Source organism: Odocoileus virginianus, chromosome 6, assembly GCF_023699985.2.
Source record: "Odocoileus virginianus isolate 20LAN1187 ecotype Illinois chromosome 6, Ovbor_1.2, whole genome shotgun sequence".
Taxonomy (NCBI): domain Eukaryota; kingdom Metazoa; phylum Chordata; class Mammalia; order Artiodactyla; family Cervidae; genus Odocoileus; species Odocoileus virginianus.
This window is the reverse complement of record NC_069679.1, coordinates 6,204,274-6,226,506: the sequence shown is the minus strand read 5'-3', so window position 1 is coordinate 6,226,506 and position 22,233 is coordinate 6,204,274. Positions and strand designations below refer to the sequence as shown.

At 39.2% G+C, this 22,233-nt stretch overlaps 1 protein-coding gene and 1 non-coding gene across 2 annotated transcripts; one reads left to right on the top strand and one right to left on the bottom strand.

Annotated features, from left to right (window-relative positions):
• Nucleotides 1-270: 270 nt before the first annotated feature.
• Nucleotides 271-19,308, bottom strand: RAB11A (RAB11A, member RAS oncogene family). The gene is made up of 5 exons (XM_020876832.2): nucleotides 19,128-19,308; nucleotides 12,601-12,796; nucleotides 11,948-12,141; nucleotides 10,931-11,011; nucleotides 271-659 (listed from the first exon to the last, which is right to left on the bottom strand). Exons 1-5 carry the CDS (start codon nucleotides 19,165-19,167, stop codon nucleotides 520-522), a joined length of 651 nt encoding a protein of 216 aa, XP_020732491.1. The 5' UTR covers nucleotides 19,168-19,308; the 3' UTR covers nucleotides 271-519.
• Nucleotides 19,309-19,638: 330 nt separating this feature from the next.
• On the top strand, nucleotides 19,639-19,710 carry TRNAQ-CUG (transfer RNA glutamine (anticodon CUG)). Its single transcript has one exon. It is a non-coding gene; the product is annotated as a tRNA-Gln (tRNA).
• Nucleotides 19,711-22,233: the final 2,523 nt, after the last annotated feature.

Below are 22,233 nucleotides of genomic sequence, written 5' to 3'. Positions count from 1 at the left end.
GGCATTTTAGAAATTGACTTCCGGAATAATGGAAAATTTATAAGCTCTCAAAATTCTGCTATGTTTATAGGGCAATTATTAGATTTATGGAAATATACTCTGCACTTGGAGAAGAGTGTGTTAATTATAAGCTGCTCTGTGGCAAAATGATAGCTTATTTCTACAGTCTTCTTAATTTGATTTAATCAAGACCAACAGGTCTGAGCTTCAAGGGATCAAGTTCTATTATGTCCTACAGTGACAGCTTCCATGATGAAAAGTAAACAATAATTGAGGAATCCAAACATTCAGTTTATTAAACTAAGGCTAGTAAAGCCATAGCATGAAAAAAAGCTGCAGTCATTCGGGACAAATGGATGATTTTATAAAGCTAAAATCAAAAGACTTGAGACATGGAAAAATTCATAAGTATGAGGAAGTAATAAAACACAAAAATGACCACAAGAATTACAAATATATTTAAATCTCAGACCTGGGAATTGGACTATACACAGCCTTCTAGGGGAGAAGAGAAACGCCTTATATGTTCTGACAGCACTGCACCTTTGGCTTGTTTTCAGTGGTTGGTGGAACATGAATAGGAACCACATTGTTGCTTGGAGACATGTCATTTTCACGTCTGTCTGACATCTGCTTCTGAGAAACAATGCGGTATATCTCTGAGGGGAAAAAAAAAGAAACAGCAACACTCACTGTGAACAGACCCATAAATCAGTGATTAAAAATAAAAGATACACAGAGGTAGAAGTTATATTCACAAGAGAAAAAAAATGCAAATAAACTGAACAGAGACTGCATATACTCAAAGCTCTTTTTTCAACCAGTCACTGATCAGTCAACCCATTATTTCACAATTTCCCTTAAGGTAAGAACAGAGACAAAGGCTTTCCATTCCAGAGGGAAAGGTTTACCAACCAGTTAAATAAATCTTGGTCTAAAGAGATTATATAGTTTATGGGCTTAGATCTAAATTTCTATCCTTATCAAAAAAAAAAACCTACACTGTACCACAGAAAAATATTTAAATCTTCATTATCAGACCCAGTAGGTATTTCGGTATGTAGTGAAGAATACAACTTCATAGACAAGTCAAAATCCCAAAGAACTCTTGGAAAAGAAGACTGAAAAGATAATGTTTATCAATGCCTCCTGAACTAAAGTTAAATTGCAATGAGATAATTATGCAAAACAGGCAACTTAAGATTTTCTATGACACTTAGCAAAACTAACTGTTTAGCATCCACCTCTTCCACTACATGTCCCCTGCCATATCAGTAAGAAGACGACGCTGGGGCCATCAGCCGCTACACCCACCCCCTCTCCCCAACGAAGCACCCTGAGGGAATTGAGGATGGAGAAAAGTAATATACTGGCACTATCGAGTTAAGGTGCATATCAAAAGAATGATTTCAGACTTCCCATACCTAGAAAAGCCCTAAACTCATTAACTTGAGATGTCTGGTTTTCTTCAGTTTTGAATCCAGACTACCTGATTTTTTGTTCCAAAACCTCCTATATATCCTGGTTCCTCTCCTAACTCTTCTGTTCCTCAGAGCTATCTGAGAGGCTGCCTCCTGGACTTATGGCCTCAGCAAGTCCACCGAATAAAAAATATAATTCTCAACATTCAGACTGCCTTTTTTTCAATCGACAGATTATAAGGACCAAAACTGTACTACCTTATTCACTGCTGTATCCCCAGCATATTAAGTTGGTGCAAAAGTAATTGTAGTTTTGCATTGTTGAACTTTGTCATTTGATATTAGAACACATTTGTAAATAAATGTAGTTATGTTATCAGTTCAGTCGCTCAGTCATGTCCAACTCTTTGTGACCCCATGGACTGCAGCATGCCAGGCTTCCCTGTCCATCACCAACTCCCGGAGCCTGCTCAAACCCATGTCATCAAGTTGGTGATGCCATCCAACTATCTCATCCTCTGTAGTCCCTTTCTCCTCCTACCTTCAATCTTTCCCAGCATCAGGGTCTTTTACAATGAGTCAGTTCTTCATATCAATGGCCAAAGTATTGGAGCTTCATCTTCAGCATCAGTCCTTCCGATGACTATTCAGGACTGATTTCCTTTAGGATGCACTGGTTTGATCTCCTTGCTCAAAGGTTATGTTATACATCATTTTAATGTGCATTTCTTGCATTTCTTTTTTTTGGCTAATGACTTATTACTTGCTATTTATATTTATTTTAGACTTGGCAAATGTTAGACAAAAAGCAAATTTGAGTGATTTTCTTATTCAAGTTCAAAATGGCTCGTAAAGCAGTGGGGATAGCTCGCAACGTCAACAACATGTTTGGCCTAGGAACTGCTAACAGTGAATGTACAGTGCAGTGGTGGTACAAGGAGTTTTGCAAAGGAGACGAGAGCCTTGAAGATGAGAACCACAGTGGCTGACCATTAGAAATTGACAACGACCAATTGCGAGGACCATCGAAGCTGATTCTCTTACAACTACGTGAGAACTTTCGGAAGAACTCAACATCGACCACTCTATGGTCATTCAACATTTGAAGAAAACTGAAAAGGTGGAAAAGCTCAGTAAGTGGGTACCTCATGAATGGACTGAAAAATTTTAAAAAAATCATCATTTTACAGCGTCTTCTCTTATCCTAAGTAACAACAAACCATTTCTCCATCAGAAATTGTGACATGTGACGAAAAGTGGCTCTTAGACAACAACTAATAACAACCAGCTCAGTGACTGGCCTGAGAAGCTCCAAGGCACTTCCCAGAGCCAAACTTACACCAAAAAATAGTCATGGTCACTGTCTGGTGGTCTGCTGCCAGTCTGGTCCACTACAGCTTCCTGAATACCAGCGACACCATAATATGTGAAAAGCATGCTCAGCAATTCGATGAGATGCATGGAAAACTGCAACGCCTGAAGACAGCATGGGTCAGGATGCGGTCAACAGGATGGGCCCAACTGTCTCCATGACAAAGCCTGATCGCATATCGCACAACCAAACACTTCAAAAGTTGAACGAATTGGGCCACGGAACTTCAGCCTCATCTGCCATATTCACCTGACCTCTCAACAACTGATTACTACTTCAAGCATCCTGAAAATTTTTTTCCAGGAAAGTGCTTCCACAACCAACAGGATGCAGAAAATGCCTTCCAAGAGTCTGTTGAATCCCGAAGCACAGATTTTTACGCTACAGGAATAAAAAACACTTATTGCCCATTGGCAAAAATGTGTCGATTGTAATGGTTCCTATTTTGGTTAACAAAGATGTGTTTGAGCCTAGTTATAATGACTTAAAATTCACAGTCCAAAACAGCAATTACATTTGCACCAACCTAATAGTAGGGGACTGATAATGAAGTACGTGAATAAATTATATTAAATTCCTCTGCAGCAAGTTATTGTCGTTCAGTTGCTAAGTCTTACCCAACTCTTTGCGACCCCATAGGCTGCGGCATGCCAGGCTCCCCTGTTCTTCACTATCTCTTGGAGTTTGCTCAAAATCATGTCCTACAGCAAGTATCCTTATTTAATAAATAATTGTATTTTTTATAAATTGGTCTTACAGTGCACTGCCTAAAACAGTAGCTCCCGGCTACTATCTAAACTCCTTACAAACAAATATATCTTACTTTGTTTTCACAGTGCTTCCTCAGAAAAAACACCCTCTAAAAGTAAGGGAATTCTAAAAATGCAACAAACTGACATGATATGCCTATTATGTGGTACTGTGAGGTATAACATATTCCTGTGAATGACACCTACGTATTCCTACCAAAAAATGCTTAAAATGAAGTTATCACGAGGAAATAATGAGATAAATCCAGACTGAGGGACACTGTCTAAGACAACTGGCCAAGATTCTCTTTCGGCTGTGCCCTGTCTTGGTTGAAGCACATCCTCGAGTTGCAGCACGTGTGATCCCGTTCCCAGAGCCAGGGATCAAAGCCAGGCCCCACTGAGCTGGGAGCAGAGCCTGAGCCACTGGACGACCACAAGGGAAGCCCCTTGGCCAAGACTCTTCAACAAAAGTTAGTCACAAAATACAGCAAAAATTGAGAATAAATGCTTTAGATGTGGGCTATGGCCCATCTATTTATATTAAATAATGCATTAACCACCTGTTTAAATAAATAAAATTTAAAATCCAATTCCTCAGTCTAACAGCCATATTTCAAGTGCTTAATAACAACCTATAGTCAGTGGCTACCCTATTCAGTACCCAAATATGTAATGATTCCATTAATGCAATGTGTTTTCCTGGACTGGATCCTAGGTTTAAAACTGTAAAAGCCAAATCTGTAAAACACAAATCTGAATACAACTTGCACATTAGATAATACTACATGAACATAAAGTTCTTAGATATACGATATTGTGATTATTTTAATATAAAGTTACGCGTTAAAAAAAAAAGAGAAAGCAGATTCATACTTTCAAAATGTCCAAGAATATAGCAACCAAATGCAATGTACAAACATCATTTGGATTCTAGTTTCAACTATTAAAATTTGAGACAGGAAATTTTAATATTGTTTGGGTAATTAATACCGGACAATAAGGAATTACTGCCAATTTTTAAGTGGTTTTGTTGTTACGGGTTTAAATTCTATCTTTTAGATATACATCATGAAATGTTTACAAATGAAATGACGTAATACCTGGAATTTGTTTCAAAACAATGGGGGTGGCAGTAGTTAAGACAGGCTCTGAACTGATGGCTATCAATGGCTACATGGGAGCTCATGACAGTATCCTACTTTTGGCACGCTGAGAATTTTCCATAACAAAAAGTTAAAGGAAAGAAAATACATTAATAGATTAATATGTCTTTTTCCCCAAATTAAAAACTAATGTTCCTAAAGTTGAATAAGAGCAAACTATAATCAACTGTATATGTAAACGAACAAAGACACTGACAGCTAGTGTACCTTCTTATGCTTTTCTGGGGGATCAGGTGGCTAAAATGTATGCTTTAAAAGGTTGACAGTGGTTCAAAGAACCAAGAGAAAAAAATGAGATTATAATAAACGATATTGACTAGAGTTTTGTTTGTTTTTTTTTTAAGGATATGAAGGCAGAGCCTTCATTTACATTCTTTTCATTAAAAGGGGATGGGACCAGAGTATGTCAAGGGTAAAAAGGAAAAATTGATCAATCAGGCAAGTGACTAAGGACTAAAGTTAACCATCAAAACGTACTGTGAAACTAGACTCTTCAGTCTTTGTTATGTTTTCTCTCTAATCCAAAACTGGATGGCTCTTCTTCTTCAAGTACAAATTATTAAATTAGATCCTCTATAAATTTAACTTCTTTACAAGTGGTTTTGAATGTTGTTAAGGGAACCAAAACAAAAAATATTTTATAGGTTCTTACATGAAAAGCAAATACTGGAAAAGAGGAAAAAAGCAGAGTTCTCAGAGAACACAGAAAAGTAAATAAAGAGATCTCATTATAAGGAAATAAATCTGAGCAGCATTACAAAACTGCCTGCAAATACTACATACTATTTGGCAGAAATAGATTACTCCTATATTGCTCCAGTCACCAAAAAGATGCTAACCAAGGCAGTGAAGAAAAAGAAACTGCTGATCAGGAAATGAGGAGAAGATTTCCTTTCAGGTAGAATAGGCACTAAGAAGCTACACAAGTAATTTACTTAACATCTCTCGTGGCTGGATGTGTCACTTAGGAAAAAAACTTTGATAAGAAAATAGGAAGCACGTACCTTCCAGCTGGGATCTGATTAAGGAAGGTTATTTAAGTGGGAGAAGGGATACAGGACTAAACCAGCTAAACCAGATGCAAATATTTTCCTCTATAAAGGGCAAAAGGGCATGTTCTCCTTTAGAACAAAGTGTATGTGATATACCAATTACTGTGCAGACCCTTTTCAAGAAATCCAAAGGACAGGTAAGGTTAAAAAGAAAGAATGCTGCTTTATCATTCTTACATTAGGATCTCTTGTAGGAGATCTAAATATAAAGTAAAATATTAATATAAAATATCTTTAAATATAACCAAATAAAGTTAAATAAAAGACATATGCCTATTTCTACCCTAATGAAGTATTTACCAAGATGCAAAGTAAATTCTAAGTTAAATGCAATAGTTTCAAACTGGTGAATAAAAAAAGCTAAAATTCCTCAGTCCTTCCAAACCTTGTGAAAATACAAGACCTGAATTATCCTATTAATACTACAGCTCACATTAGAATTTATTAAAACTTCTTCAAACCCACTGCTCATGATATAAGTTTCCTGAAGGTCAAAAATACTCCAATTTGAGTTATTTAAAAGCTGCCACATGCAAAGAACCAAAGCTACTATGCCTGATTAAAAGACCCTCACTACTCCAATAAAATTAATGTCTGAAAACTCTAGTCCCACTTCTAAGAGACAATATGCTAAATGAATTAAAATTCTTTCAACTGGGAATTCCTTGGTGGTCCATTGGTTAGATCTGCACTTCCACTGCAGGGGCACAGGTTCAATCTCAGGTTGGGGAACTAAGATCTTGTTAGCCACGCCACAGGACCAAAAAACAAAACCAAAAAAAATGATTTACCACGGAATTTAGAATTTAGTCTCCATACTACAAAGATGGCTTGGACTTATTAGTCACATGAAGAAACCTGGCAGACACCATAACCAACATCACCAGTTTTTAATAAGACAAACCAATATTGTGAGCCTCCTGACATGATGCACTGAAACACTTTGTGGTGTTCCTGCTGAAAGCAGATAAGCAGAACTGAATCAAACGGAAACACCAAACAAACCCAAACTGAAGGACGTGACAAAATACCTGACCCATACACTTCACGAAACGTCAATAAGCCAAGACAGACTGAGGAACTATTCCAGATTAGAGGAGACTGAAGAGTTATGATGACTGAATGCAACGTATGATCTGATCAGATTGACTTTAGCTAATAAGGATACAACCGGAACAGTTGGCAAAATCTGAGTAAGATCTGTAGCTTAACCATGATGAGGCACTATCATCTCTCTTTTGACCACTATACTGTGGCTATGAGATACTATATCCTTGTTTTTAGGAAATACACACTGAGAAAAAGTTCCAAGGGATAACGAGCAGCATGCTTGTCACTCTCAAATGGTACAGCAAAACAAAACAATGCAAAACGGTATTGTTTATGTATTTAGAGAGAGGAAGAAAAAGAATAAACTAAGTGTGGTAAAATTCCTCAATATCTGAGGAATAGAGGTTAAGGGTACTTGCAAATACTTCGTACCACTATTGCATCTTTAACTCTGAAATTGTCAAAATTCAAATTTAAAAGAAAAAAATAATACAGTATGGAAGTATGGATTAGTAACATTGCTTAATGAACTTGAAGATGAAAGAAAACAAAGCTGCACTGGAATCTAGAGACTATGCAATGTATTAGACTCATTCATGCACTAAGCAACTACCTCCTAACAATACCATCAGCAAAACTATGTCATGAAGTTACTGTCAAATTCACAGATATCAAGAATGGCATGGGTCTATTCTAAAATAAGCAACACAAATTAACTTTGAGGTAACAATGACTCATTGGAAAAAGACCTTGATGCTGGGAGGGATAGAGGCAGGAGGAGAAGGGGATGACAGAGGATGAGATGGCTGGATGGCATCACCGACTCAATGGACATATGTTTGAGTAAACTCAGAGAGTTGGTGATGGACAGGGCGGCCTGGTGTGCTGCGATTCATGGGGTCGCAAAGAGTCGGACACGACTGAGTGACTGAACTGAACACTGGAGATACATTTTCTAATACATAATTTTGCATCTTAAAAAGTAAAAAGCTAATTTTTTCTTACAGTAACATCAAAATACAATATAAATACTCCCTTAATACTGTTAACCTGTAAGTCAGAATTAAACCTAAATGAGAGTACAATTCTATTTCCTGTTTTTTTCTGCATTAATACTCCCATTAGTATACAGAAAAGTTTAGATCCTAACACTTGCAAAACACAGATTTCCCTGGCCACATGCAGCGAACTCTGATCCTACAGATCAACACTAAGATTTATTGCAGGAAGTTGAGGAAGTAGTGACTAGAGAGAGGAAAAGTGGTAATAAGTCAAGCTTTTGTTTGCTTTCAAGCAATATTAATTAAGCAGTAACAAAAGCTTAATCGAGAGTGAATTTTAAGAGAAACAGCCAGATGTTCATCATTCAGGACAAAACAGTTCAATTTTAAGTACAATATACATCACTGCTTATTGATTAGTTCATCTTTGAATGGATCATAAGCTCAGTGCTACAAAATGACACACAAAATTGTAAGCCACAAATGAAACAAAACACTTGGCCTCATTTTCACTAAATAAATGGGCTAGAAATTGAGATTGGAATGGGCTACAATTATAACAGAGATTTGATGGAACGTAAAAAATAACCCAACAAGGACTGACTAAGGTTTTTTCAAGTGAGCTTTCTCAGAGGGTTTAAGAAGATGAAAGATGAATCACATCTTAAAACACTGAATCTTAGGACTAGGGAGGTTCACTGACTTTAATTACAGAGCAAATGACAGTAACTCCTGGGTCTCAATTTAGTATTCAACACATTGACTCAAGAGAAACCACATAAGTGCTTAAAATGAAAAAAACAAGATTTGAAGACATATTGCATATTCAATCAAATCTTGCCCACCTGAAACAATCTGCATTGAAAGTTGACCCAAAGATTTTTTTTTTTAAAAAGCTACTGTGTTCCAAAGACTGTTTATCCAACCCTAGCACCAGTCCTTTATTTACTATTTTTCTGATGAGAAAAGAATTACAATAAAAGATATGTAAATCATCAATGTAGTTAATTTTTAATGAGTTTTTTTTTCATACCTTAATTGCTACTTGCTGCTGCTGCTAAGTCACATCAGTCGTGTCCAACTCTGTGCGACCCCATAGACGGCAGCCCACCAGGCTCCGCTATCCCTGGGATTCTCCAGGCAAGAGAACCTGAGTGGGTTGCCACTTTAATTGCTACTTAGCTAATATCAAATGTTTACAATGTATCAGGCGCAGTTAAGTATTTTACATGTACCAAACTCACTCACTTTTGAAGTCTAGATTTCCAATGACAGTCAATTCTTTTCTATGGATTAGGTTACAAAGATAAAACCTTTTCACTTACAACATTAACAGTCAAGTCAAATTATACCACAAGGTTTTATAAATACAAGCCCTCTCTTGAAAATAACCAAACTACCAAAACATACTGCAACTTTACATATGAAGAAGTTAAGGCCTAGAAAGGTTAAGTAACTTGCCTAACATAGCTCATTAGTAAGTGAAGGAGCCAGGACAGAACACAAGTCAGGCTTCCAAGCCCATGCTCCTAAACCCTAAGTTTTATTCCCTACATTTTTACAGTAAAATAAGACAACATTTAAAAGCTAAAGGACTTCCCTGGTGACTCAGATGGTGAAGAATCTACTTGCAGTGCAAAAGACCTGGGTTGATCCCTGGGTCAGGAAGATCCCCTGGAGAAAGGAATGGCAACCCACTCCAACATTCTTGTCTGGAGAATCTCATGGACAGGAGCCTGGCAGGCTACAGCCCACGGGGTCATTAAGAGTCAGACAGGACTGAGTGACACACTTTACAAGTTAAAATCTGTTGGCCTCTAGTACAAGTGCAGCATACCAAGAATAAAATCTTGTTACATTATAATTAGAACCTCATTTACTTAACCATTTCTCCATATATACTTTTTAGAACATCGCATAAGAGTACCATATATTAAGACTACACTCTAATTAAATCATAAATTCTGAAAAGTAATATACATTTTTAAAGCACTTTGTATTTATTAGACTTCCCTGTAGCTCAAATGGTAAAGAATCTGCCTACAATGCAGGAGACCAGAGTTTGATTTCGGGAAGATCCTCTGGAGAAGAGAATGACAATTCACTCCAGTATTCTTGCCTGGAGAACCATGGGGTTCTCCATAGATGCCTGGCGGGCAACAGTCCATGGGGTTGCAAAGAGTCGGACATGACTGAGTGAGTGACTAACACACACTCGTTTATTAGAGGATTAAGATTAAACTTTCAGATAAATTGTTCACTCTATTAAACTGAGGGCAAATATGCTCAGTTGCTCAGTCGTGTCTGACTTTGCAACCCCTTGGACTGTAGCCCGCCATGCTCCTCTGCCCGTAAGATTTCCCAGGCAAGAATACTGGAGTGGGTTGCCATTTCCTCCTTGAGGGGATCTTCCCAACCCAGGGATCTCACTCCAGTCTCCTGTGTCTCCTGCATTGGAAGGTGGATTCTTTACCACTGAGCTACCTGAAAATCTCCAAATCTGAGTCACTATAAATAAAATATTCTCTTACCCCTGAGGTTGACCTGGTCTACACATCCACATTCCAAAACACCAAGAATTTTATTTCTTTTCCACTCCTTTTTAAAACTTTTCAGTATGTAACCACTGGTTGATTTTCTCCACAGGTGACACTGCTTCTTATACAATAATAAATCATGGGAGAATTTTACCTTTTGTTTCCTAAGTTTTTAAGAATATGTATTTTCCTAGGTGCTTCTATAACACATCAGAACCAAGAACACCTTTTCTTTACTGAATTTCAAAAGGGCATTCATCTTCCCATAAACGGGATTTCAATATTTATCTTATTAAAAAGTACCATTAAGCACTATTTTGTGCTTATGACCAGGAGGCATGGTATGCACAGACTGAAGTAATAACAGGAGTGAACGCATTATTTTCAAAGTATTTTTCCCACTATAAAGCAGATGAATTAGGATGACTGAAGTTCAGCAAGCAAGGGTTGTAACTACAGTAGCTCTCAAATGATAGTCTTTCTCAGTGTGATTTTATAGTTTAGTTTTCTGAATAATTTGTTTAAATTAGCTTTCTATGCTTTCTAATTCCCACTGGTCTAATCTAAAAATTCAAGTCTTACCTGTCAAGATTGTCTGAAAAGCAGCTTCCACGTTTGTAGAGTCTAGAGCAGATGTCTCAATGAATGACAAACCATTTTTTTCTGTAGGGAGACACAAAACTTCAGTCTTGTCAAATTTAAAAATACAAGGGACGTAATACACTCAGATCTTCAAAAGGAAAATAAAAGAACTTTTTAAACCCCAGGTTCTCCACCACTTCTTGAGCAATAAGAACACCATGCTACTTCCACTTTAGTAGATTAAAAATGAGAATTTTCATTGGCTTCTTAATTAAAACAAATACTTGCTACATCTAAATACTACCATTAGCAATGAATAACACTGGGCATAATGTAGTAAACTTATCAAACACCCAGCAAATTTCATCCCTTACTGAACTTCCGTCTAACACATAGCTGTGGTATGAACAAGGGTGGGTATATGTGATTCACTTAGAATTCTGTTACTATATTGTCTGAAACGAAGCTCCTTGACTAGAAAACTGAAAACTTTACTCATAGCATAATCAACAGTGAAAGCTCACAGCTTGCACTAGTCAAGAATGTACCATGTTGCCCTCTGGTAGGCTGCCCCTACCAATACAGAGTCAAGATAGGCAGATTCTCTCTTAAGCCAAGAAAATTATAACTCCAAAGCAGCTACATCCCTGTTAGTCCTCTTCATTCCTGGGCCACTACTTTTCAGACCCACATAGAACAAGTCTTGGTAAAACAAAGACATACTGGAAAAAGGCAGGAAGCACAGAACAAACTGATCTTATCTACCACTTCCAGGGAGAGAAAAGACAGTATTTATAGTCAAGTTTTGGCAGCAAAAATTTAATATGACAGGTCTAATAACTCAAAGTTAAGCAAGAGAGTCATACAGTCATCATACACTTTCAAAACAACAATATTTGTCAAGCACTCATGTTTACCTTTCCAAAACTGTTGCAACCCATTACCCTCATTGGAAGGGTCACGAAAACTGCAAGAAATACAGAAGCACTGTAATATCATAGAATTCGTACCACTAACCTGCAAAAGCTCTTGCTTCATCTGTAGGAACTGCCCTGAGATGGCGCAAATCACTCTTATTGCCCACAAGCATGATAACAATGTTACTGTCAGCGTGATCTCTCAATTCTTTCAGCCACCGCTCTACATTTTCATATGTGAGATGTTTAGCAATGTCATAAACCAATAAGGCACCTACAGCTCCACGATAGTATCTGAAAACAGAAAAACGTATTTAACTATTAGACAACAACTGTAAGATGGGAGAGAACACCAGAAAAGACTAAGTATATGAACTGCACACACACACACACACACACACACACACGTACTTTTTTAAACACACAAATTTTGGGATCCTAATACAGGAATTCTTTAAAGGAAACAAAACAGTAATTTTTTCCAATACCAAAAGTTAGCTAATCCACTTTGACAGCTATTTCACAGAACTTAAAAATGCTGAGACACTTCCCTGGTGGTCTAATGGTTAAGAATCCACCTACCAAAGCAAGGGACACCGGTTTGATCCCTGGTCTGGGAAGATTCCATGTCCTGTGAAACAACTAAGCCCATAAGCCACGTGCTGCAACCAGAGTGCTGCACATGTAGCAATGAAGACCCAGCACAGCCAAAAATAAATAAATAAAATCTAAAAAAAAAATGCTGAGACTTACGCTGATGTTATAGCACGGTATCGTTCTTGCCCTGCCGTGTCCCATATTTGTGCCTTTATTGTTTTCCCATCAACCTGGATGCTTCTTGTTGCAAACTCTACTCCAATGGTGCTCTTGCTTTCAAGATTAAACTCATTTCGAGTAAATCGAGACAGGAGATTACTCTTTCCAACACCAGAATCTCCAATAAGAACAACTAAAAAGACAAAGTACTTAATGTCAGATGGATGAGGCACACACATTCAGAATACCATCATGTTTTAAAACAAAAAATATAGGGCATCTGATTTTTAAAAAAGGAATGAGGGTAGGGAGAAAGAGTTGAATGCCCATGTTACCAATCGATAAAATCAATTTATTCTTTTTAACGTGTTTGTACCTGCATAGTGTCTTCCACACATCATCTACTTAGCACAGATAAAGTATCCTGTCTTACAAATGCAAATATTAATCATAGGTCTACTAGGCACTGATGACGGGCTAATGCATTAATTTAACAATCAACACTATACCAACCTTATTACCTTACAAGGTTATAACTTGCCAGATAAATCCTAAACCAAATGAACAATCTGTGATATGAAAATGTATTAGAGATGAGAGCAACGAAAGATGTCAGTGCCCTACGTATGTTCTACTCAGTTTCATCAAAGCCTGGGTGTGAGCTCAGGACTCATACCTCGGCAAAATGAATCATGTTTAACACAGTAGGCAGCAAGTTCATAAACTCTGCCACCCAGATCACAGAAACTACAATGACCCTCTCATAGTTACATTTATCAGACTAGCAGGAAACTAGAGACCCTTCCAAAATCAAGGAGCCCTAGAAAGCTGACTAATAATTCTGACTTACTTTGAGTCAAAGGCAAACCAAGTCATAACTTTCACTAATGACTTAAAAAAGAAGAAACAGGTTTCACTGATTAGATGAATTTATTTCCTCTGATTACTATAGGAGGTAGTTTATTTTCAAGCTAAATACAGTGGATTCTTTCTCACCTAAGGTGATATCACACTTCAAAAACAATGGGGAAATAGGCAGTTAACTTGTTTTAAAGCATTTCTATCTGAATTTAAAGAATAAAACGAGTTCACAGGTTTACAGAATCTAAGCTTGATAACATTTTTTCCTTGGTAGAAGTTTTTTATCAGTGTTTCAGAAAATATGCTTATTCCTACTAATGACTGCTAATGCATCTTCTTAGCTCTTACTAGCTAACTGATTTATTAGATACCAGGAATAGATAATCAAACATTCAAGAATAACACCAAGGAACAAGACCATGCCTTACTAAAGAGATTGGCATTTCGGGGGAAGGGGGACATGGCAAGTGAAAACTGTGAGAGCTCACTACACTCAGGTCAGGCAGCAGACAGTCCATTATGCATGCAGTCCTTCCTCGCCACAAGAACGGATATAAGCTGGCCTCTGGGCAGTCTTGGAGAGAGCACATTATCAAATGCATATCTTTCTGGCTTCCTCTATCAGCTGATTCAGCAAAAAATCACCCAGGCAGCAGTGACTCCACACAGCAAAAGGCACAGTTATTTCCAGTTAGTCAATTAGAGCGTGTCAAAAGTACTATGGCAAACACAGACAGTACAGTAAATGCTCCTACCAGGGAAGAAGATGGTAAGGTCATGAAAGTAACGTACAAACAATGCATTTCCAATCTTATAGTACACTACAGGTGGTTCATAAGTTACTTTACAAGGTCCTCCATTCTAAATGTGAGGTAAAATTCCACTTTCAGTAATAAAAGTCTACCCTGTTAGCAGAGTATACTCACTTAGCAGGGAACTAAGGTTGCCTCTCAGTTCAAAAGGCTGGATGTTCTGCTGACGACACCTCTTTTGAATCTTTCCTGGCCCCACACTAGCACTGAGGTATAAAAGCCTCACTTGAAGTAGGAATAGGAAACGAAAAAAACCAAAAAGTTGAACATTTCTACTTCCAAGGCACTCAGATGTATCAGTCAGACGAATCAACTTAGAAACCAATCACTTAAAGCCAAAGAGCAAGACATCTAGAATGACACTGCCAGGACTTCCCTGGTGGTCCAGTGGTTAAGACTCCACGCCCTTCCACAAGAGGGGGCATGGGTTTGATCCCTAGTGGGGGAACTAAGATCCCAAATGCCACACAGTGCAGCCAAAAAAAATAAATAAAAATAAACAGAATGACAATGCCTTTGGAAAATAAAATAAATAACTCAAAGAACTCAATAACCCCATCCCACAAAAACTCTAGTACTTTCAAGTTTGGGTTTCTTGCCTTTTAACCTCAATTATATTCTCTGTCTCCCCATTCTCAAACCTTTGCACTGTCACAAAGACATTTAGTGATAACATTTTTTCCCTTGATATAACCAATTAATTTTAACATAAAATTTATTACTAGCACCCTTATCTGAAAATAATTCAAGGTACACGAATACTTTATACAGTATAAAAGTTATCTCAACTAGACACAGGCAAGATTGACAAGAATTATGACTAGCGACTTGTTAAAGGATTATATCTTAAATGACAACAGAAGATATTGCTTCTTTAAGAACAGCACTGCCAAGATGCTGCTGAGAAATGACACAATATGGAAAACCTCTTCTATTCAATTATCAAATGAGAAACTGCACCAAGAAAGGTTGTATTTAGGCTCACTAAATAATAAACAAACTAGAATGGATTAAGTTACCTAAACAACTGAAAAGAATTCACTGTGATTTTAAAAACAAATCAAAAGTTCACAAACTCAAACTTAAGTGTCTAATCAAAAACAGTTTCATTAAGACAACAATATTCAATTGCTTTTTTAAAATATGACCCACGATATGATCACATCCTATAGTTAAAGAAAGGAATTTGCAGTGACTTTCCTTTTCATTACTAGTATCTTGAAGTTCTTCCACTTTAAACATTTTATAACTGTAGCCATCTACATAAAAAATATATATGTAAGTATAAATTAAATAATAAAATCTGTATATGAAACATCACATTTCTTAAATAAAGCTGATAATATTCATTATCACTTGGTTAACCTCATCTAATACTAAATTTGGTTCATTATATATCAAATACTAGGCTGCTAAAAGCTATAAAAAGAATATACACATTAACTGACCATCATTTAATAAGAACTTCCAACTCTTCAGCCACATTTAGTTTTATACAGTCTGTTATAAACTAATGTACTGGACAAAAATTTCATTCAACAAATCAATCATAATATCTCAGACCTAACAGTTATAACCTGAACTGGTAATTTTCACACTGGTTTATAAATAAACTTGGAGATCTTTCTACTTTCAACTATATTCATAGTCCAAACTCACCAAGAGTCTTTTTTAAAATTAAATAAGGCTGAAGTCTAGACAAGTTTTTCTAGATTCAGCAGAACCCTAATTGCTCAACCATAAGTTGTGAAAGAAAAACTATCAAGATGCAAGACAGCAAAGTTCCTATGATCAGCCCCACGAACAATCAGCTGATGGTTAATTACTGCGGACCTTCAATTAGACTGAAAAGAAAATGGTGCAGACTAGGTACACTGGTATTTTCAGAAGATGTGGCTCTGACTGAGTTAATGTCCAGCACAGTATTTGCCAATAGGAGTCATGATTGAATTATCCTTCCCTTATGTGTCGGTCGCACAGGGCCTTAATCACACTGTGCATAAATGTAGAATGAAAGTTTTTAAAATAGTCAAGTTTTAAAATTAAAATTCACCACCACCAACAGTCTCACTGTTGAGCTAAAGATTAATGTTCAAGAACAAATACATAATTTAAAATAAATCTCCTACTCTCCCCACATTACACTTCCACTTGAACCACTCCATCCTACACCAATCAGGATATCCCTTCAATTTCAACTGATTAGAGCTACAAACTAATTTACAATTCTCTCAACTATTAAGTTTGCTAGGTTAAATCTTCTTCCAAGTCGACAGCTACAGCTCATCTCAGGGAATATCTACATAGAATTAAAACCATTTTAAAATGAAATTATTGTTGCTTCTCTTTAAATTAAAATTGTATAAATAAGAAATTGGCTATATAATCATCACAGAAGTTAAAAAGTGACTCATATCCTGTTAAGAGCTTTTTTAAAAAGTGGAAATCTTTCTCAGCAGAATTTTTAAAAACACTCTACCAAACAGCAAAGTGTACAACAAATGAAACCAAAACCTGTGGAAAAATAAAATACTTTAGAAGGCTCTAGTTTTAAGTTTCTTTACCAATACTTAAATGCTCTTCCAATTATAGATTTAAGTTTAAAAAAAAAAAACTGTTAAGAACCATAGTAACTTCTTTAACATTATCTGAGTTCTCAGAGAAGCTAAAACTTTACAGTCTCACTTAATTCTCACAACAGCCCTGAGAGATACTATTTTCTTTTTACAGATGAGGGAACTGAGGCTCAAAAAAGTCAGCTTTCCCAAGGTCACAAAGCAAATACAAGATCTGAGGCAGTAATCTGAAACCAGGCCTGTGCGATTCCAAAGCCCTGTGCTTTCTCAATCATTGTTAGCAAGGTGGTCTAAACCCAAAGCTAAGTTTAAATCCCTTAAGCCAATCCAGGGTACTAAGTATTTTTGGTGAGGAAATAACTAGGTTCTATAACCAACATTCAAGTTGTAAACCAAACAAGAGAAATACTCTGATAGTCTATCTTGTCCTAAATTAATTACTTCAAAAGCAGCCCTTATTTAAAAAAACAAATCTCCCTTTAGTGACTAAACCCCAGTCTCCAGGGTCTCACTTAAGTAATTTCACCAGACCTCAGAAGCCTTCAGCCAACAGTATGTAAACTAATCCATATTTCTTTTTTGTATTTGTAAAATGATTAAGTACCCTCTTCTCTGTAAACAAATTCCCACTGTCAGGTGGTGGGAGTGGATACTGAAGGTACTCACTCAACAGAAAAATTTCTGGCCCAGAAGAGTAAGTGGTGGTAGGCCTATCAACTAGTAGGCCAAGGTTTGCAGAGTACTGGTAAAGCAATGTTTCCTGCTTTGTTTAACCATACTTAGAACCCAGTGGCAAAGTCAGAAAGAGTCACTAAGCTTAACATTCTTTTTAAACTCCACCCTTCACCGTAAAGCTTTAATAGTAATGGCTTCTTCCTCCCTGGTAATGATCTTTGTTCAGCATACTACTGATGGCTGCCCTCCTAACTCAGGATCAGAGAAACAGCATCAGAGAGAGAGCATTCATCCAACAAAAAAAAGGCATTTACTGTACTTTCCTCTCAAGGAAAACTGTACCTATTATCTTTGTTGATTTAAAAAAAAAAAACTACTTGGATTCTTTCCGGACTAACCAATAAGCAATTCTTTTTTCCACTCCCCATCCTCCACTCTGTTTTGTCCAAGGGCGCTACATGGTTCCCTCTTATGAAAAATATTTAATTTGACCAAAGAGCACACAACTTCCCCATGCTCCCCCACCTTTGGGGAAAGGTATGTGGCCAACCAAGACGCTTCCCTTTCTGTTCTAAAAACACCAAAAGGTTGGATCCTCCCAGTGTTGCAGCAGGAAGCAACCAGTCCGTAGCGATAAAGCAAGCTATTTGTGCAGCGTACAACCTTTCCTGCTCAGGAACTGGGCCTTCAGGTCTGGCAAGGATAACAGCCACCACCCATCCGCAACCCCTAGTCTCGGACAGTCAAGAGTTATCCCAGGCTGGTTGCCGCTGGGTAGGGAGGGTAGGAGAAACGAAGGTTGGGTGGGAAGTCACATCGGTCTGCCGGGTCACTGCGACAAGTGCGCGCGTGGGTGCTGGGACAATCCCTCCTGCCCTGCTCCCCACCGCCGGGGTCGCACGAGCGACGTGGGAGAGCTCGTAAACTACTCCGGGAGGGAAGGCAGAAAAAGAGCTATCAATGCCGGGGGCCATGCGAGGTTTCGGACCGCGAGAAGTGTGGAGCGGGTGGGGGTGGGGACGCCGACCCGCTCGGATTTTCAACCAGGGCCTGGCCCCGGGGATAGAAGAGGGCTTAGGAGAGGCGTCTGTCCGAAGGCAGGTGAAGGGTTCGCCCGAGGGAAAAGGGAGGCAGATAAGAAAAAGATCTGTATGGGAGAGTGCGCCGAAAGAAAGGTGAAGACTTAAGGGAAGGGCCTGTCGGAGGGGCTCAGAAGGGTGTATACCGAAGGGGAGGGGGCGCTGAACCCGAAAAGATGGATGGTGGGAGGGGCGTCCCATTAAGGGGGCCCCGGAACCCGGGGAGGAAGGAAGGCGATTTGAGAGACGGCAGCCGGCCGCGAGAGGGGCGCAGGGTAGGGACCGTGAGGCTTCCTAAGGCCTCTGGGGAGGTCGCTATGAGACCGCTGTGTGGTGAGGACCCCCATCCGTGAGTGGAAGGAAAGGGGCTGAGCTGGGAGACCTCAGGACAAGCCGCACAGAGAGGAAGAGCTGAGGAAGGCCGATCTCAGGGCAGGGGCAACCCGCGGGCGGGTCCCCCGGGAGTGTCCCGGGCCCCCGAACCGGGACTCCAGGGAGAGTTCCAGAGCCCACGGCCTCACCTTTGAAGAGGTAGTCATACTCGTCGTCGCGGGTGCCCATTGCGCGGCCGAGAAGCGAAGGGGCGGAAGCAGTAGTGGTACCGGTGGGACCAGGGGGCGTCGCTGCAGGGGTAACCCGAACGCCGAGCTTCAGCTGCCGGACCGGGTAAAGAACCCCTCCCTACCGCTACGCCACTTCCGGCAGGCCCCCACCCCTAAGGGGAAGTACTTCCGGGGACGGCGCCCCGCCCCTCAGCCCAATAAAGAGGGCGTGCGCAAGTTTGGTGTCTGTCGTCCAAGCTTCCCAGGTTTGGAGGGGTTTCGCGTGGCTTAATGAGCACTGTACTCCCGGCTTACCTCACTCATAGAGGCTGCTCTCCATACATAATAGTCGCTCCCTCACTCCACTCGCCGCTATTCGGGGAAGCGGGGCACCGGAGAGCGCTTCAGTACTGCCTCTCGTGGTCGGTTTGTGGATGGGGGTGGGGTTCTCTAAGCATTAGTGAGCCCAAGGCAGCGTTGTGAGCGTGGCGGTTCCATGGTGTAATGGTTAGCACTCTGGACTCTGAATCCAGCGATCCGAGTTCAAATCTCGGTGGAACCTGCGCTCCTCCCACTTTTGGTTTAGATTTTGTTTTTTCTTTGGCCACGATTCTATAAGTCCTGTACTTATTCACAAGGTGACTCTTGTACACCTGCGGGGTATATGTGTCCTTGAACTAACTGGGGAGGGAATGTCACAAAACTCAGTTGCCTAGGAAGACCACGTACATTTCCTTCAGTTCTGTACTCTGTTTACCTAGGTGTCTCCTAAGTATCCTCGACACTTAACCCGTCTTGTTTTTTTAACCTCGGCCGTCTTCTAAAGCTTCCATGAAAAGTTGATTCCTTTTGCTAGAATTTTCAACCTCCAACTTCATATGAGGGCAGGCACTTTCCACTCCTTCTCTCCAGAAATCTCTCAAACTGTCTCCAGATGTATTCACAGAACCTCGCCCACCCTCCTCATCAAGATTCATCAAGAACTTCTTGAACCCTATTTGTCATCCTTTAAGCTGAAACTGGTTACATAATTATTTTCTTTAACATGCAGAGCAAAGGATGACAATTTCCATTTTTGTAGAAATGTGGATGAGGAGATTCAAGTGATTTGCCAAAGATAACACAGCAGGACCTCCCTATATGTGAAGAGACTTATGGCTCAGTGGTAAAGAATCTGCCTGCCGATGCAGGAGACTCTGGTTTGAACCCATCCCCTGAAGGAGGAAGTGGCAACCCACTCCTGAAAAACCCCATGGACAGAGGAGCCTGGTGGGCTATCTAGTCCACGGGGTCCCAAAGAGCGGGAGACAACTGAGTACACAAGCACTGTATTTATGCCAAAAGCTCTTCCCACTTACTGTCAAACCTTACTACACCTATGTGCAATTTAGAGTTTTCATCAAGGGTGCCTGTAGTAAGTAGAATAAAGGCTTCCCCAGAATGTCCATGTCCCAATCCTTGGGACCTGTGAATATACTAGATTATGTGGCAGAGGGGAATTAAGGTTGCAAATCAACTGACTTTAAAACAGGATAATTATCCTCGGAGTCTCCATGTGGGCCTGATGTCCTCTCAAGTGTCCTTAAATGTGGGAAAGGGAGGTCAGAGTGCTGTGGTGTGAGAAGGCCTCAGCTGGCCCTTCTGCCTTTGAACATGAAGAAACAGGACCAGGAACCTAGGAATGCAGAGGCTTGCAGAAGATGGAAAAGGCAAAATATAAATAAGAGGAGATGGGAAAGGCAAGGAAACGGAGTCTTCCCTAAGGCCACCAGAAAGAACACAGCCCTGCTGATACCTTGATTTTAGCCCAGTGATACCCATGTCAGACTTCAGACCTACAGTACTATAAAATAATAAATTTCTGTAGTTTTAAGTCACCAACATTGTGGTAATTTGTTACAGCAGCAATAGAAAACTAATACAGTGCCATTTTCAGTGCTTTCCAAAGCAGTATATCGCAACAGAAGGTTTACTAAAGGATCAATAACAGTTCTGAAGGAGTAACTAATGAGCAGAATGAGCAATTCTGGCAACAAATGCCACACTTCAGAGGGACTGAGATAATTAGGAAGAACTCCCTGGGGACTTCGCTGGCAGTACAGTGGCTGAGATTCTAAGCTCCCAGTTCGGGGACCTGGGTTGGATCCCTGGTCAGAGAACTAGATCCTATGCCGCTCACATACCAAAACTAAAGATCCGAATGCCATAAGGTAGGCTGAAGATCCCATGTGCCACAACAAAGACCTGGTGACCTGATGCAGTCAAATAAATAGTAAAAACAAACGAACAAAAAAAGAACTACCTGGAAGAGGAGGAGCTAGCATTGACTCCTGAAGGAAGAAGCAAGTAAGGAAGCTCATTTGGGGAAGTGGAGAAGATTAGATGATAAGAGCTTGTTAAGTAAGGCTGTTAATGCCAGAGAAATAATCATGAACTTTTTCCCTTAAGTCATTATTTCTCAATGTGCATCTTGAGAAGATCAATAGTATTCCTCAAATGAAGGATTTCATGCTCAAATAGATTGAAATGCACTGTACACTGTCTCTCCTGCCTTAGAAGTTCCCCTAATACTCTGGTGTTTTAAAGTCTAAATATCCCACTCTGAAGGAAAAAAATTTTAACTGTATGAAACACAGCATTTCTCAGATTCACCTGTGAACAAAAAAGAACAGAGTATCATTCATCATTCATTTACACAAGGATTAAATCACAACCCATTGCAGTCACCCACAGTGCCAGAGTGCATCCTGAGGATAATTTAAGATGGAAAAAACTGGATAAGGCATTCTGTGCTTTGGACAAACAGCCCCTAGATACTTAAGATGCTTAAGATAGTTAAGCATAGTTAAGTTTTTTTCCCATACAGAAGTTTTAACTTTTTATTTACTCAAATCTTTCACAGTCCTTTGGTTTCTGAATGTTGCATTTCACATAAGCTTCCTCTCCACACAAGATTTTTTCAAAAAACTTATTTCTTCAAATATTTTTAAAACTTTTTTCTCCATCTGAATTTTATGTAAATTGAGGGTGAAGTAGGGGTCTAAATTAGTTATTTCCAAATGGATAGCCAGTTGTTTCAACATCA

Coding starts and splice junctions, on each gene's coding strand:
- RAB11A (XM_020876832.2), bottom strand. CDS start 19,167: ATGGGCACCCGCGACGACGAGTATGACTACCTCTTCAAAG. Junction 12,797..19,127: donor GTATGACTACCTCTTCAAAG/GTGAGGCCGTGG, acceptor TTGTCTTTTTAG/TTGTTCTTATTGGAGATTCT. Junction 660..10,930: donor TTTTCAGACAATCTTGACAG/GTAAGACTTGAA, acceptor TTTTCCCCTCAG/AGATATACCGCATTGTTTCT.